This window comes from Tympanuchus pallidicinctus, unplaced genomic scaffold (assembly GCF_026119805.1).
Source record: "Tympanuchus pallidicinctus isolate F22 unplaced genomic scaffold, pur_lepc_1.0 scaffold20, whole genome shotgun sequence".
In the NCBI taxonomy this organism is placed as follows: domain Eukaryota; kingdom Metazoa; phylum Chordata; class Aves; order Galliformes; family Phasianidae; genus Tympanuchus; species Tympanuchus pallidicinctus.
The window spans coordinates 3,530,184-3,543,674 of record NW_026294722.1 but is presented as its reverse complement, the minus strand read 5'-3'; the positions used below and the strand labels follow the sequence as shown (position 1 = coordinate 3,543,674).

The 13,491-nt window shown below is 58.0% G+C and overlaps 1 protein-coding gene across 2 annotated transcripts in view; it reads left to right on the top strand.

Annotated features, from left to right (window-relative positions):
* The first annotated feature begins 28 nt into the window (after positions 1 to 28).
* TGM2 (transglutaminase 2) overlaps positions 29 to 13,491 on the top strand; it is a 136,640-nt gene continuing 123,177 nt past the window's right edge. Inside the window, exons 1-13 of one of the 2 annotated variants that reach the window (XM_052684243.1) lie at positions 29 to 167; positions 1,667 to 1,846; positions 3,399 to 3,641; positions 4,399 to 4,517; positions 5,047 to 5,175; positions 5,433 to 5,613; positions 6,365 to 6,500; positions 6,587 to 6,690; positions 6,797 to 7,036; positions 7,121 to 7,393; positions 8,579 to 8,739; positions 8,823 to 8,959; positions 9,158 to 9,994. In XM_052684243.1, the coding sequence (XP_052540203.1) occupies positions 158 to 167; positions 1,667 to 1,846; positions 3,399 to 3,641; positions 4,399 to 4,517; positions 5,047 to 5,175; positions 5,433 to 5,613; positions 6,365 to 6,500; positions 6,587 to 6,690; positions 6,797 to 7,036; positions 7,121 to 7,393; positions 8,579 to 8,739; positions 8,823 to 8,959; positions 9,158 to 9,314 (2,070 nt within the window). In that variant the 5' untranslated portion in view covers positions 29 to 157 and the 3' untranslated portion in view covers positions 9,315 to 9,994. Of the gene's footprint in view, positions 168 to 1,666; positions 1,847 to 3,398; positions 3,642 to 4,398; positions 4,518 to 5,046; positions 5,176 to 5,432; positions 5,614 to 6,364; positions 6,501 to 6,586; positions 6,691 to 6,796; positions 7,037 to 7,120; positions 7,394 to 8,578; positions 8,740 to 8,822; positions 8,977 to 9,157; positions 9,995 to 13,491 lie in introns of those variants that run through there. The other variant, XM_052684244.1, reaches the window with a different exon arrangement.

The following is a 13,491-nucleotide window of genomic DNA, read 5'->3' as shown; positions in this document are numbered from 1 at the left end:
TTTTTCGGTTGTTTAAAATAGGTGGGACCAAACCCACTCGGTTTCCTGGAAACTTCGTTTTCATTCCCCCCCGGCCCCGGCCCCGGGGGAGGGCGCTGCGCCCGCGCTATAAAGGCAGCGGGAGGCGGCGGCACCGGGACCGGGACCGGACGGGACCATGGCCGAAGGTAAGAGCCTGCCGCCAGCGCGGGGCTCCGGCCCGTTCCCGCGAGCCGCGATCGGGAGCGCAAAAGGCGGCAGCGGTTCCGTCCCCGGCCGCGGTGTGCGGGACGGAGCGACGCTGTGCCACGCACGGGGCTCCGCGGGGCGCTGCGGGACCGGGGTCGTGTGCCGCACGTCGGCCCGGTTGGAGGAGGCGGTCCTGCTGCAGAGCTGCTGTGCCGGACGGCAGTCCTCCTCCGAAGGGTTTCTGGGAGCCCCGTGCGGGGCGCGGACAACCCGCACCTGTCCCGGAACCCCCGGAGGCTGCGCTGCGCTGCGGGCGCACGGCCGTCACACCGCCTTCCGAACGCTGGCGGCCGGGGGAGAGTTGCTGCCAAACTGTGCAGGGCTCCGCTTTGTGCTTTGTGCTCAAACCTGCGGGGTGGCGGGGAAAAGGAGCAGCTGCGGTGTCCCGAATGCAGTTTCTCCTTCGGCACATCGTCAGTGAGGTTCTTGCTCACACAGCGTGCCGTGGCAGCACGGAGCAGTGCTCCTGCTCACAGAGGGGGAGGTGACCAGGACGAAGCTCTTCCTGCGCTCTGTCCCCACTGCAGGGCCCCATGTGGGCCTTCAGCTCTGCACCCGCACGCTGTGCTGCAGCAGACTGCGCCCAGATGATCCGGCGTGGGGTTCTGTTCTGCTCTGGAAACACAGCACTTGGGTCAGCTCTTTCCATCCAGCGCTGCCCAGGGACGGCTCTGAGATCACCGCTGCAGAAAGGCACAGCTGGGGAGAGCTGAGCGAGGCCGCCACGGCCCCAGCCACCCCACGGGCCGGCTGCTGCTGAGCTTGCTGTGTGCTCTCCAGCGTTAAATGCTCTCATTTACTTTGGCAGCTCCGTTCTGTCTGCCTGCACAGCATTCAGGGGTCAGCGGCCCTGAACGATGCTGAGCAACGTCGCGTTGCTGCGGCGCAGCGCTGGGCTGCAGCTCTGTTCCCAGCACACAGCCCTGTGTCCAGCAGTGTCACTGCCCTGCACGCAGCCTGGGAACCAATTGCCGCCTCTGTCACTGCGTTTCTGCTCCGTCTGTCCCATTTCTCAGCAGTCACAATGCAGGAAAGTTGCCCGCAGCTGAGGCACGGAAACATCTCTGGCATTCCCAGCACTTAGCCAAGTTCCATATCAGAGTGCTTTGGAGAGGGACGTAGACAGCAAACTGGCACAAAGCCTCCCAGAAAGAGAATGAGCACTGGGCTTTGCTGTGGTGCTGGGTACGGCAACATGCAGAGCACGGCTGTGCAGTGGGGATGCTTGCGATCCAGGGCTGTGCTGGGCACGGCGCTTGCACAGGGCTGCCTGGTGCAGAGGGGACTGCTGAGGCCCCACAAAGACTCAGGCTGGGATTGAGGAGAAATCCCAAACACAGGGTAATGCTCAGGGCACATCCACACCCCCGGGGCTGGGATCTCCCTGTGTGCACGGGGAGATGCTGCCTGGCAGAGCCTCACGCAGTGCCTCTCGCAGAGCTGGTGCTGGAGACGTGGGACCTGCAGTGCGAGCGCAATGGCCGCGAGCACCGGACGGCGGAGATGGGCAGCCAGCAGCTGGTGGTGCGGCGCGGGCAGCCCTTCACCATCACCCTGAACTTCACGGGCCGGGACTACGAGGAGGGGGTGGACAAACTTGCCTTCAATGTGGAGACGGGTGAGTGCCGCAGCTCCCGTGCAAGGGTTGAGCTCAGGGTGCCCCCAGCATCCATGCACTCCCGGGGTGCAACCGAAGTGGGCCTTCGACCAGAGGCTGCCTGCAGAGCTGGGGCCCGTGTGCTGCTTGGCTGTGCCATGTGAGCCTGCATGGACAGCAGGGGTAGGGATGGGCACCACTGCCAGCTGAGTGCCCACACCCTGCATAGGGGTTAGGCTGAGTGCAGCTACAGGCAAACAAAGAGGAAACTCTGTCTGGGGAAAGAGTTATTTTAGGGATGCTGTATCCTGCTGAGTCAATCAGGCCAGAACTCATAGTGAAACTGCACCACGCTCATGCTGCGCAGGGCAAGGTTTCCTGGGAAGCTGAGCCCTTCCTCCTTGGGGTGATGCTGCAGTCATTCCCTGCATACCATGCATGCACTGTGAGCTGCATGTTATGGGAGCCCTGGGTGCAACAGGTCAGAGGCTGCAGGCTGGCTTCCAGCCCCTGCGCTTGCACAAAATGGGCCAAGGATCCGTGGCTCCAGCCAAGGCACAGCCCTGCTGGCACAGCCTCGACCAGCACCCTCGCCAGAGGCTCTACCCCATGGGGTTGGAGGGGAGAGGGGAGGTGCCAGATCTTATCCCCTGGGGACAACGAAACCACCCCAGGACATGTGCCACCTCGTGTGCCACCTCCTACAGGACAGAGGGGATCGGCTCAGTGCAAAAATAGTGCCTGTATTTTTAGGGCTGATGGACTTGCAGAGCCCTGCCCAGGCCCCCGGGATGCCGTGGCAGGACAGCAGGTTCTGCAGCAGGAGGAGGCGGAGGCAGAGCCCAAAGCTGCCAGAAAGACAGGGATAGCTCAACCCAGCCTCCCCGAAAGGGCAGAGAGGAGAAACTGTGTCACTCTCATGAGTTCATGAGTATTCTTGGTGGCTCACTGCTGTGCCGCCCTCGCTGCGGCTGCTCCGGAACACAATGGCCACCAGCCAAGCCCATCAGCACCGGCAACCAGGGCTGGGCTGGGGCTGGTATCCACGCTCCCAGGAGCAGCTTTTGGAGCCGGCCACGTGCAAGCGCCTCGGGCTCAGCTGCGGGGCCCCACGGCCCAGGGGGAAGGCAGGGATCGCTGTGTTCTCGGCTCGAGCGCTGCAGCCGCTGAGCTCATGGCTCACCGTGGGCTGTGCGCGTGCAGCGGAGCTCCTGCTGAGAGCAGCTCCGTGCTGAGGGCTCCAGGCTCTGTGCCAAAGGCTGCTCTCGCACCGTGACCCGGCTGCTTGCTGGGGGGCAGCCTAGCAAAGCCTCACCCTGGGCTGTGAGCAAACCCCTCAGAAACAAAACCTGGTGGGAAGGGCTCCATGCCCCCATCCCAAAGCCTCTAAGCCCTGGTGGCATTTGCACGGTTTTTCTACCTGGCTCCACTCCTGGGTCCCAGAGGGTGGCTTCTGTCCCCCCCCAGCAGGCGGCTTCTGTCCCCCCCCAGCAGGCATGGGGACACGCCTGCACTGCACAGCCCTGCACGGGATCCCTGGCACTGGGGAAAGCTGATGTCCCCTTGCTTGCAGGGCCCTGCCCCATCGAGACGTCGGGCACCAGGTCGCACTTCACCTTGACTGACTGCCCCGAAGAGGGGACCTGGAGTGCAGTGCTGCAGCAGCAGGACGGGGCTGTGCTCTGTGTCTCGCTCTGCTCCCCCAGCAGTGCCCGCGTGGGCCGCTACCGCCTGACGCTGGAGGCTTCCACCGAGTACCAGGGCTCCAGCTTCCACCTCGGGGACTTCATTCTGCTCTTCAATGCCTGGCACCCAGGTGAGGCTCTCGCCTTCCCAACACCGGAGAGGTCCCAGGGCTCTTTCCCCTCTCTGCAGATCCCTGCAGCAGGCCACAGTCCCTTCCTCCACTCAGGACACAGCTCCTCATATTGGCACCCAGTACCTGACGTCCCTAGCAGCAGCTCATGGTGGGGAAAAGGCTCCTGGGAGCTCCCAGACACGCAGCAATGCAGGAGGCAGCATGCAGACCTGCTGGAGGTTAATTACAGCTGGCAATTGGCAGTCATTTGTTCACATCCTTCCCCTGCCCCAGGAGCAGCCCTGCGCTCCCCCATGCTGACCTTGGCTGAGGGACCAATTTCCTGAATCCTGATGCTTTGTGCTGGCTCTGGAGATAAGGGCTGCAAGGAAGCTTTGCTCACCCAGGGCTGTGCTGAGTGCTGATGCCGCGGACATATGAGTTTTGTTCCTGAAAGCCTTTCCAGTAAGAGGTGTTGTTTCCAGCAGTGACCCTGCACAGGTCCTGATGGCTGTGAGCACTCCCAGTTCCCACCATTTGCTTCTCAGCCACGGAGGTTCCCACCCCTGGGGAAAAAAATCTGCTGTGTGAAACAAAGGGGAGGAAAGTGAAAGAGAAGTCAGAAAAGAACAAAAAAGGGAAACAGAGGCCCACTGATGATTTCCCATCAGCTCGGGTCAAACTGAGTGGAAATTCTTGAGCAGTCTTTTTGGACAGGAGCAACCCCAGCCCCGGGTGCCCTGTTCCAGTGCCCCATCCCTTGCTCTCCCCGCAGACGATGCAGTGTACCTGCAGGAAGAGGACGAGCGCCGTGAATACGTGCTGTCCCAGCAGGGGCTCATCTACATGGGCTCCCGGGACTACATCACCTCCACACCCTGGAACTTCGGGCAGGTGAGTGCAGCACGGCCCTGGGACACCCAGCACCACACAGCAAACAAAACCTCACTGCTGAGCTGCCTTCTGAACCTGGGAGCACATGGGGAGCTCAGGGCTGCACGCTTCTAATCGGTGCCACAGGAGAGCTGGTGCTTGATAGCAGCTCCCCAGGGCTGCGCCGGCCGTGCCGATAACGCAGCACCGTGAGCTGTGCTGCAGCACCCAGCACTGTGTGGGAGCCCCGGTGGCTGGAGGGGTGCAGCCACGTCGCCCAGCTCCCAACAGGGCTGTGTGCTGGGCAGCACAGGGCCGTGACTGTCAGAAGACCCTAAGCCCAGACCCACCTGCAGGTGGAGAAATAGGTAGTTTTCCCTTTGAGATTTCTTTTCTCTCCACTCCTGAAAGCCGTGCTTGGCAGCAGGATGGAGCTCCTTATCACGGCAGCACAAATGGGACAAAGTGGTGCTGCCACTGCGCTGTCTCTACCCGCAGACTGCATGCCTCACCCGTGTTTTCTCCCCTCTCTCTCTCTCTCTCGCACCAGTTTGAAGATGAGATCTTGGCCATCTGCCTCGAGATGCTGGACATCAACCCCAAATTCCTGCGGGATCAAAACCTGGACTGCTCTCATCGCAATGACCCCGTTTACATTGGCAGGGTGGTGAGCGCCATGGTGAGTGCAGCAGGGCTCTGCAGACCAACCCTCTGCAGCACCTGTAACACACAAGCTCTCAGCATGCTCCTCCATCGCAGCCACACACGTCCTGGTGCATCCCAGTGCAGCTCTTGCATCCCTCCATGCTGCCTGATGACGATGGCAGAAAGACTAAGCTGGATGAAGGCACTCCATCCAGCCTGCTCCTGGGCAGTGTGCTCTGTCCCTTTGTACCCAGGGGCCACACAGTGCCATCTCCTCGTGTCACCCTGCAGGTCAACTGCAACGACGAAGACCACGGGGTGCTGCTGGGGCGCTGGGACAACCGCTATGAGGACGGGATGAGCCCCATGGCGTGGATCGGCAGCGTGGACATCCTCAAGAGGTGGAGGAGGTTGGGCTGCCAGCCTGTCAAGTACGGCCAGTGCTGGGTCTTCGCTGCTGTGGCGTGCACCGGTGAGCACAGCCCCCGGGCCCCCTGTTCCCCCTGCCAGCCACCTGCCACCCCACATGCACTGCAGGGAGGGCAGCAGTCCATTCACCTCAGCCTCTGAGAAATTAGGTTCTCTGTTATTCCAATTTGTCAGGAAACGGAGGGAAAAAATGATAAAGAACCTCTCTGGCTTTGCAATTAGCTCTCTGCTGTGCCAAGGACAGCCCTGGCCAGGAGGGAGAGGCTGAATTTGTGGCTCAGGAGAAGAAAAGCAGTGTTAAGGTCAAGTTTGCAGTGAAGTAATGAATCCGCTGAGATCAAGATAATTTCAGTGCCACCATCATAGTCAGTTTGGGGCAGAAGAGAAGGAAAATCCAAGGCCATCCTCTGCTAAGTGCACAGATGTGGGCACGCTGCAGCACCGCCTTTCTCCCTGGGCTGTGAGCGTGTGCACGGTTATATATTTCATGTCTGTGAGACTCTGTAGAGAGAAGAGAAATAGCAGAGAGCTAAAGCAGATTTTCTGCAAATCAAAAGAGCTGACAGCCCTCCTCTGGAACATTACAACTGCTGCTCCCCAGGGTGTCTCCACGCAGCGAGAGGCGGCACTGAGATCTGATGGAGGCTGCAGCACGCTGCCCCCAAAGCACTCCCAGTCTCTCTTGTGCCTGTTCCCCACCATGCTACCAAACCCAGCGGCGTCCCAGCGGGTTGCCACCCCTCGTGGCACTGTGGGACCAGTGGGACGCCCCAATGCTGCCCTGCTTCCCGCAGTCATGCGCTGCCTGGGTGTCCCCAGCCGTGTGGTCACCAACTACAACTCTGCCCACGACACCAACGGCAACCTGGTGATCGACCGCTACCTGAGCGAGGACGGTGTGGAGGAGCGGCGCTCCAGGGACATGATCTGGTGAGTTGCTGCGAGCACTGGGACCACGGCATCCCCAGCGCGGTTGGACGGGGCAGGAGCTGCTCAGCACCACGTTTCCCTTGCAGGAACTTCCACTGCTGGGTGGAGTGCTGGATGACCCGGCCTGACCTGGCACCTGGATACGACGGGTGGCAAGCGCTGGACCCCACACCCCAGGAGAAGAGCGAAGGTGCGGCACGGCCGTGTCCCCCCATGCCTTGCCCTCAGATGGGGCGGCCCCGTGGCTCCCACGATGGCCGGGTCCTGGGCAACAGCAGCGGCCCTGCTCCCTGCAGGGGTTTACTGCTGCGGGCCGGCCCCCGTCAAGGCCATCAAGGAGGGCGACCTGCAGATGCAGTACGACATCCCCTTCGTCTTCGCGGAGGTCAATGCCGACGTGGTGTACTGGATCGTTCAGAATAATGGCGAGCAGAGGAAGAGCACCCACTCCTCAGTGGTGGGGAAGAACATCAGCACCAAGAGCGTCGGCAGGGACAGCCGCGAGGACATCACCCACACCTACAAGTATCCAGAGGGTACGGCAGCCACGGAGGGAGCGCAGGGTTGGCGCTGAGGAGGGGCAACGTCACTCTGCTGACCGGAGCTCTTCTGCACCGCAGGGTCTGAGAAGGAGCGAGAGGTGTTCAGCAAGGCAGAGCACGAGAAGAGCTCGCTGGGTGAGCAGGACGAGGGGCTGCACATGCGGATCAAGCTGTCGGAGGGCGCCAACAACGGCTCCGACTTCGACGTCTTCGCTGTCATCAGCAACGACACAGACACGGAGCGTGAGTGCAGGCTGAGGCTGTGCGCCCGCACTGCCAGCTACAACGGCGAGGTGGGCCCGCAGTGCGGCTCCAAGGACCTGCTGAACCTCACCCTGCAGCCCCGCCTGGGTAAGGCAATAGGGGGGTACCGGGCGTGGGGGCCATGCTGCAGCACCAGCAGCCAGGAGTTGTCCCAGCGCCAAGTCCCAGCTTGTGCTGGCAGCTTCCCAAAGAGGAAATTCTTCCTGCAGCCACCGACCGCACACACTGTGCACACAATGGCTTGAGCAGCAATAATATCCGTGCAAATCTTGGCCTGGGCCCGGGCCAGGGTACTGTGGGATGGGCAGAAACCGCTGCAAGGCACGCACCCAGCTCCCAGCCATGAGAAGTGCTTCTTGTCCTCATCCGCACTGCACTAGCACCCGTGGGTCCCTGGCTCAGCGCACTCCAGGCTGGCAGAATGCAGCACTTGTGTTTAATCCCGTGGCACAAATGCAGCCCTGCTTTAACCCAGAACAACATCCCATGGCAGCCCTGAGCTGCCTCTACTCTGGCAGCCCCCACAGGCTGCAGCACTGACCCATCCCACAGCAAGCAGTACCTCCTCGGGGTTCTGTTCACATTGATTTACAGCTGTGGCTTTTAAATCTTTGCTTAAAGAACATTGCTTAGGCAGGAGGCTGATGATGCACTTAAAGCAGGGCGGAAGTTCCTGCTCTCACACACCCTGTGTGGAGGCAGCAGGCGGATGAGCAGATCCCAAAGGACTGCATGGGGTTTTCCCAGTGGCTCCGGCCCCCAGCCCTCAGCCGGTGGGAAAAGCAGCACTGAATTCAGGCTGTGCTCAGCAGTGCTGACGTGCTCAGCATCCCCTCTGCAGAGGACACAACCTCTCTCATCCTCGCATTATTTGAGTCAGAGCTGTCCTGGCCTGAGCCCAATGCACTGCTGAACCCTGGTTTGCTGTTCTTACAAATTAGCATTGCTGCCTGGTAATTAAACACCACTCTGATTTATATCATTTTTCTACAGAACCTTCAGGGTTTGGAAATGCCATACAGCTGATACACCAGAGCAAGCTCACTTTTAATGCAAGCCAAGCTTTCTCTCCTACAGGAGTCCATAACAAATGCAATCAGCAGCTGCACACTGGGATTCATCAACCAAACAATGTTTGCACCTCATGCAGCCCAGGGATGCTGCCTTTTCCCTGCAGGCACCTGCATGCTTGCAGACCCTCCTGCAGCTCCTCTGACCAACCCTGTGTGCTGGCTCAGGAGCAGCACTGACCCTGCTCTGCTTTGCCTTCAGTACAGACCGTGCCTTTGCGCATCCTCTATGAGCAGTATGGGCCCAATCTGACCCAGGACAACATGATCAAGGTGGTGGCTCTGCTGACTGAGTACGAGAGCGGTGACAGCGTGGTGGCCATCAGGGATGTCTACATCCAGAACCCGGAGATCAAGATCAGGGTGAGCGAGGCCTCAGATGCTCCAATCCATGGGAGCTCAGTCCTGGCGCAGTGCTGCGGTCCAACCATCCCTTTTGCTCACAGATTTTAGGGGAGCCGATGCAGGAGCGGAAGCTGGTGGCAGAGATCACACTGGTGAACCCACTGGCAGAGCCGCTGAACAACTGCACGTTCGTGGTGGAAGGCGCCGGCCTCACTGAGGGGCAGAGGATTGAGGAGCTGTAAGAGCCAGGGCCGGGTGGTGGGGAGGGAGCTGGGGGGTCCTGGGGCCCACGGCAGCTCCACTGGGACAGGGTGGGAGTGGGGCCGAGCCAGTCCCAGGGCTCAGCAGTGCCATAGGGGTCCTGGGGGTGTCACGGCACAGGGGAAAAAGGACCTGGAGGGACCACGCTTGACCCCTCCACCCCTCTCCCCCACAGTGAGGACCCTGTGGAGCCGCAGGCTGAGGCCAAGTTCCGGATGGAGTTCGTGCCGCGCCAGGCCGGGCTGCGCAAGCTGATGGTGGACTTTGAGAGCGACAAGCTGACAGGGGTGAAGGGCTACCGCAACGTCATCATCGCACCCCTGCCCAAGTGAGGGCCCCCCACGTCCCCACGCCCTGCTCCAGCCCTGGGCAATGCTGCGGAGAAACAACTGCAAACCTTAGCCTGACCCGCACCGAGGGCACGGGACCCTGCAGCTCCAAGTGCCCAGTGCCACCACAGCCCCCCTCCGCCACCGCCACTCCCAGGGGCTGGGGGACAGCGATAACCGCGGTACTGACAGCCGCCGGGGCCGAGCCGTGCCTTCCGCTCCTCTCCCTCCCCGGGGAGGTGGACGCAGCCCCAGCTCGGGGCCCTCCTGCAGCAGCCCAGCAGCAGCCTCACTCATTTCCGCAGCTCTAAACACGCCCCTGGGACGCAGAGCACATTTCATAACGCAAACAATAGAAAGACAATCTTCTCCCGCACCGGTCGCGCAGCAGCAGCATTCACGCCTGCCAGTTAAAATGCTCCGAATGCAATTTGGTAGAGAAAAGATTGTATACTGTGAGCACGAAGCTGTTTATGTGCTATATACACATATAGCATAAATCTATTTATAGCTCTATAAATACATACTGCCTAGAACCCTGCTGCATAGGTAAAGCAGGTTATTTGCTTTAATAACTGTTCCTGTCACCGCAGAGATGGTGCGGTGAGGAATGGGACGTTGCCTTGATGGGAATTAACTATGCAAGCACTGAATAAAACCTCTATTTTTCACTTTTAAAGCCATGCCTGCCTCGTGAGCATCCTTTCCGCCGGAGGGGCCCAGCAGGGCCTCCCCTCTCCTCCCTCCCCCCTCTCCTCCTGGCTTCTCACCTTCCACGCAGCACTGAATCCAAGGGGCAGCACCGGGTCCATGGGACAGAGATGAAGAGTGCCCACCCTACAGCGTGGGAACCACAGCTCGGGGGGGGGGGGAAATGGGATGGGGTCTGTGCCCTCCCCCTGCAGCCAGCCCCAAGCACTGGCATCACAGAGCCTCAGGGATGGCCGCTCCAAAGCACGGCCCCAAAAGTGCCCCAGAGGGTTAACAGGCACGAGCCCTGCGCCGCTCTCCCTTGGCAGGAGCATTGCTCAGAGCCAGAGATGATGCACAGCCGTACTTTAAAGAGCATTTGTTACACGCAGCTCTGCTGAGCCAGGCTTCAAGCTGCTCAATGCCTGGTTTAAAAATAACCGGCTGCTCCTCTGGTTCGAAGCTGGGTCCTGATAAAATAAACATTAGCACAGCTCTTTCTGAAGGTCACTCCCATCCATCCGAAGCACAGCGGAGCAGGGCTGCTTTGACAAGGAACAAAGCTCTCATGGCAGACACCAAATGCTGCAGTTATGGTCCAGCTCTGGGGTTCAGCTCGTCCCAGGGCCGGTTTCTCCTGCATTATCCCCAACCACCCTGCAGCCCACTGCACAGGGCCAGACAAATCCATGCTGTGGGCTTTGCCCTACGCATCTCCCAGCTGCCCCAGAGCCCTGCACCCAGCTGCCCAGCAGTCCCTGAGTACAGCACTGCACCACGGGCACGGCCACAGCCCTCCCTGCTGGGCACTGCTGCTCTGCAAGCAGCGAGTTACAGATGGTTACACATTGCACCCATTGCCCAGGAGAATTCTTAATGCAGCATTAGCCCAAGTGCCAAAGCAAAGTGAGACCATTCGCACGCGGAGGAGTGGTTATTAATACACCACAGCTCACTGAGATGCTGACTGGCCAAGAATCAGCTGTAAGCTCATTTCAGTCCTGAGGACCTTTAGCTTGGCTTTATTGATGGACCAAGACAAGGAAAAACCTGCCATAAATCACAGTGGTGCTGATAGATCTGGGGGACTGTCAGGTCTCAACAAAGCCCTTTCTGATGAGCATGGGTGGATTTTCACATTCACCCATGGTGCAGGCAAGAGAAAAACAAACCAGACGCAAGGAACGATGCAACACAGGGGTCCTAGACTGGCACCACCCTTCACCCTCAGTTCTCTGGACAGCACACAAAGCATCCTACCACCCATTTGTGACTGCTGCAGGGGAGTAGATGGCCGTCACTCGCTGTGCAGTCATAGCAGAAATCCCACCACCTCCCTGGAACAGCAGCACCAACACATGCAGCAGAAGCTGCACTGTCCTGCAGCAAGAACAGAGGGTACCAGTGACAGAACCCCCAGAGCACTGAGTGAGGCCAGCCCTGCACTGCCCTCCCCTGCAGGAGGCTCAGAGCCCATCGCCATTAGGACCCACTGACCCGCAGAGCCCAGCCCACAGGTGTGCAGAGCTCACACTGCTGCACTCCAACTCCAGGGCCACTCAGACCAAGGCTCCCAGCCCAGCCCTCCCACCACCTATCTGACCACTGCCTGTGTTGTGAAACCACTGCTGGTATTTCCTGGAAAACAGAGCTTGGAATTTGAGTCTATTTGCCATATTTTAAGAGGAACGTTTTTATCCTTCTTCCCTGTAAAGAAATGACTACATTTCACTTAGCTACTCAGACAAGAATTTACTTTCTAAGGCAAGACAAAGGTAATGCACTCGATGCTAATGCAAATTCCTTTACCTTCACATTGCAGTAAAATTGAACCTCCAGGGCATCTAGCTTCCCTGTTCTTCTGGGCATAGCTCATTTTCCTTACTTGCTTATCCAAAAATCTCCAGAACACGACTAGCGTCATCTGGTAAATTCCAAACTTGCAAATGATAGCAAAGTTCAGATAGGAAAGACGCAGCTGACACCTCTGGCACTTCCCTAAAGGCAAGCAAAATTACAGGAAAGCACTTGTCCCAACCTCACCCCTCTCAAGAGACCACCACAGCATCTATGGGATGACTCAAATCTATACACTTTCTCACAATATTTGTACTTTGCTGGTTTGCTTTGTTTTGCAGAGCCCTGAATGGGAAGCCACCTCTGACCTGACTTTTTCTGAAGCTGCAGCCCTGGACAGGCTCTGACCTATAAAACAAGTTGCCCAAGGTATAAAACCTGTTGACACGTACCAAACTTGAAAAGTATTTGGGGCATTTGCTTAGCCTTCAATTTCCTAAGAACAGCCCGGCGCCTTCGTTTTCCCGCTGCAGACACTCGGCAGCAGCGCCCACCTTCCTTCTGGCACTACGTGTCCATGGCTGAATTACCCCCACACCATTCCTAACAAGATTCACCACCACCCTTTTACCCACAAGGGTGGAGACTCGCCGTTAAGATGCAGCTCCTATTCTGACAATCACTTTTTTCCCCACCTCGACTTCCTGTTATCCTTCATACCCCAAAGCTAAGCTGCTGCTCCAGCTGTATTGCAGACAAGCCCAGAGCTGAGCAGCTTCCTTTATGCTCTTTCCCTACTTGGTTTCCACACAAAAACTGTTTTGTGGGGCTTAGCTACACCAGCCTTGCTTCAACGCCCCAATTACAACCTGTCATCCCACAGACCTTAGCATTAGTTCACCAGAATCCAGTTCTCACTCCCTACACATGTGTAAGCCAACATGAGTTTGTTACACAAATACCTGGTGAGCAGGAAGACCGAAGGGAATACAGCCCAATGCACTGAAGCAGTTAACTGCATGGGAAGCTGCGAAATAGGCAGATAGGTTTGGACAAATTTGGTTCAGCTCTGCAAGAAATAAAAATAAAAATAGAAAAATCTCAAAGGCAAGAAAGGACATGCAGTACTCAGCCACATTTCAGGTCACCGAAACCTCTCCAGTCCTACAAACAGCATACAAAGGCTGCTTGCCACTGGAAGGAATCATTTCAGTCTCCCTTCTCCTCACAGAAAGCTGCAGATCAAACTTCCTGCAAGTCGATTACAAAAGCAGACTAAATATAGCCTCCTTAATGAAAGATTTGTAAGTTGCTGAAATTGTAAGCAGCTTTACTGACACTCTCCACGGCACATGAAACAATTACCAAGTTTGCCCAAAGAGACTATTGAATAGCAGTTAATTGGAGTGCAGAACCCATGAGCTCCCCCCCAAAACCTCTAAGAGAATTAATACACAATAAGATGTGAAGATCCACCTCCTCTAAAGCAGAAAGGCTTTGATTTCGCAGCACCAAAACCCTGCAGGAACAGCAGCAGCTCTCAATGCTTGTACAGGAAAGTCAGTTTCCCAGCTTCTGGCTTTGGTTTCTGTTTGTTTCCAAACCTAATTATTTACTCGTCCTCCACAGAACCTGAATTAACGTACGAGGAGTTAGGAAGCCAGCATCCCATACCTGTGCTCATCAACCAGAG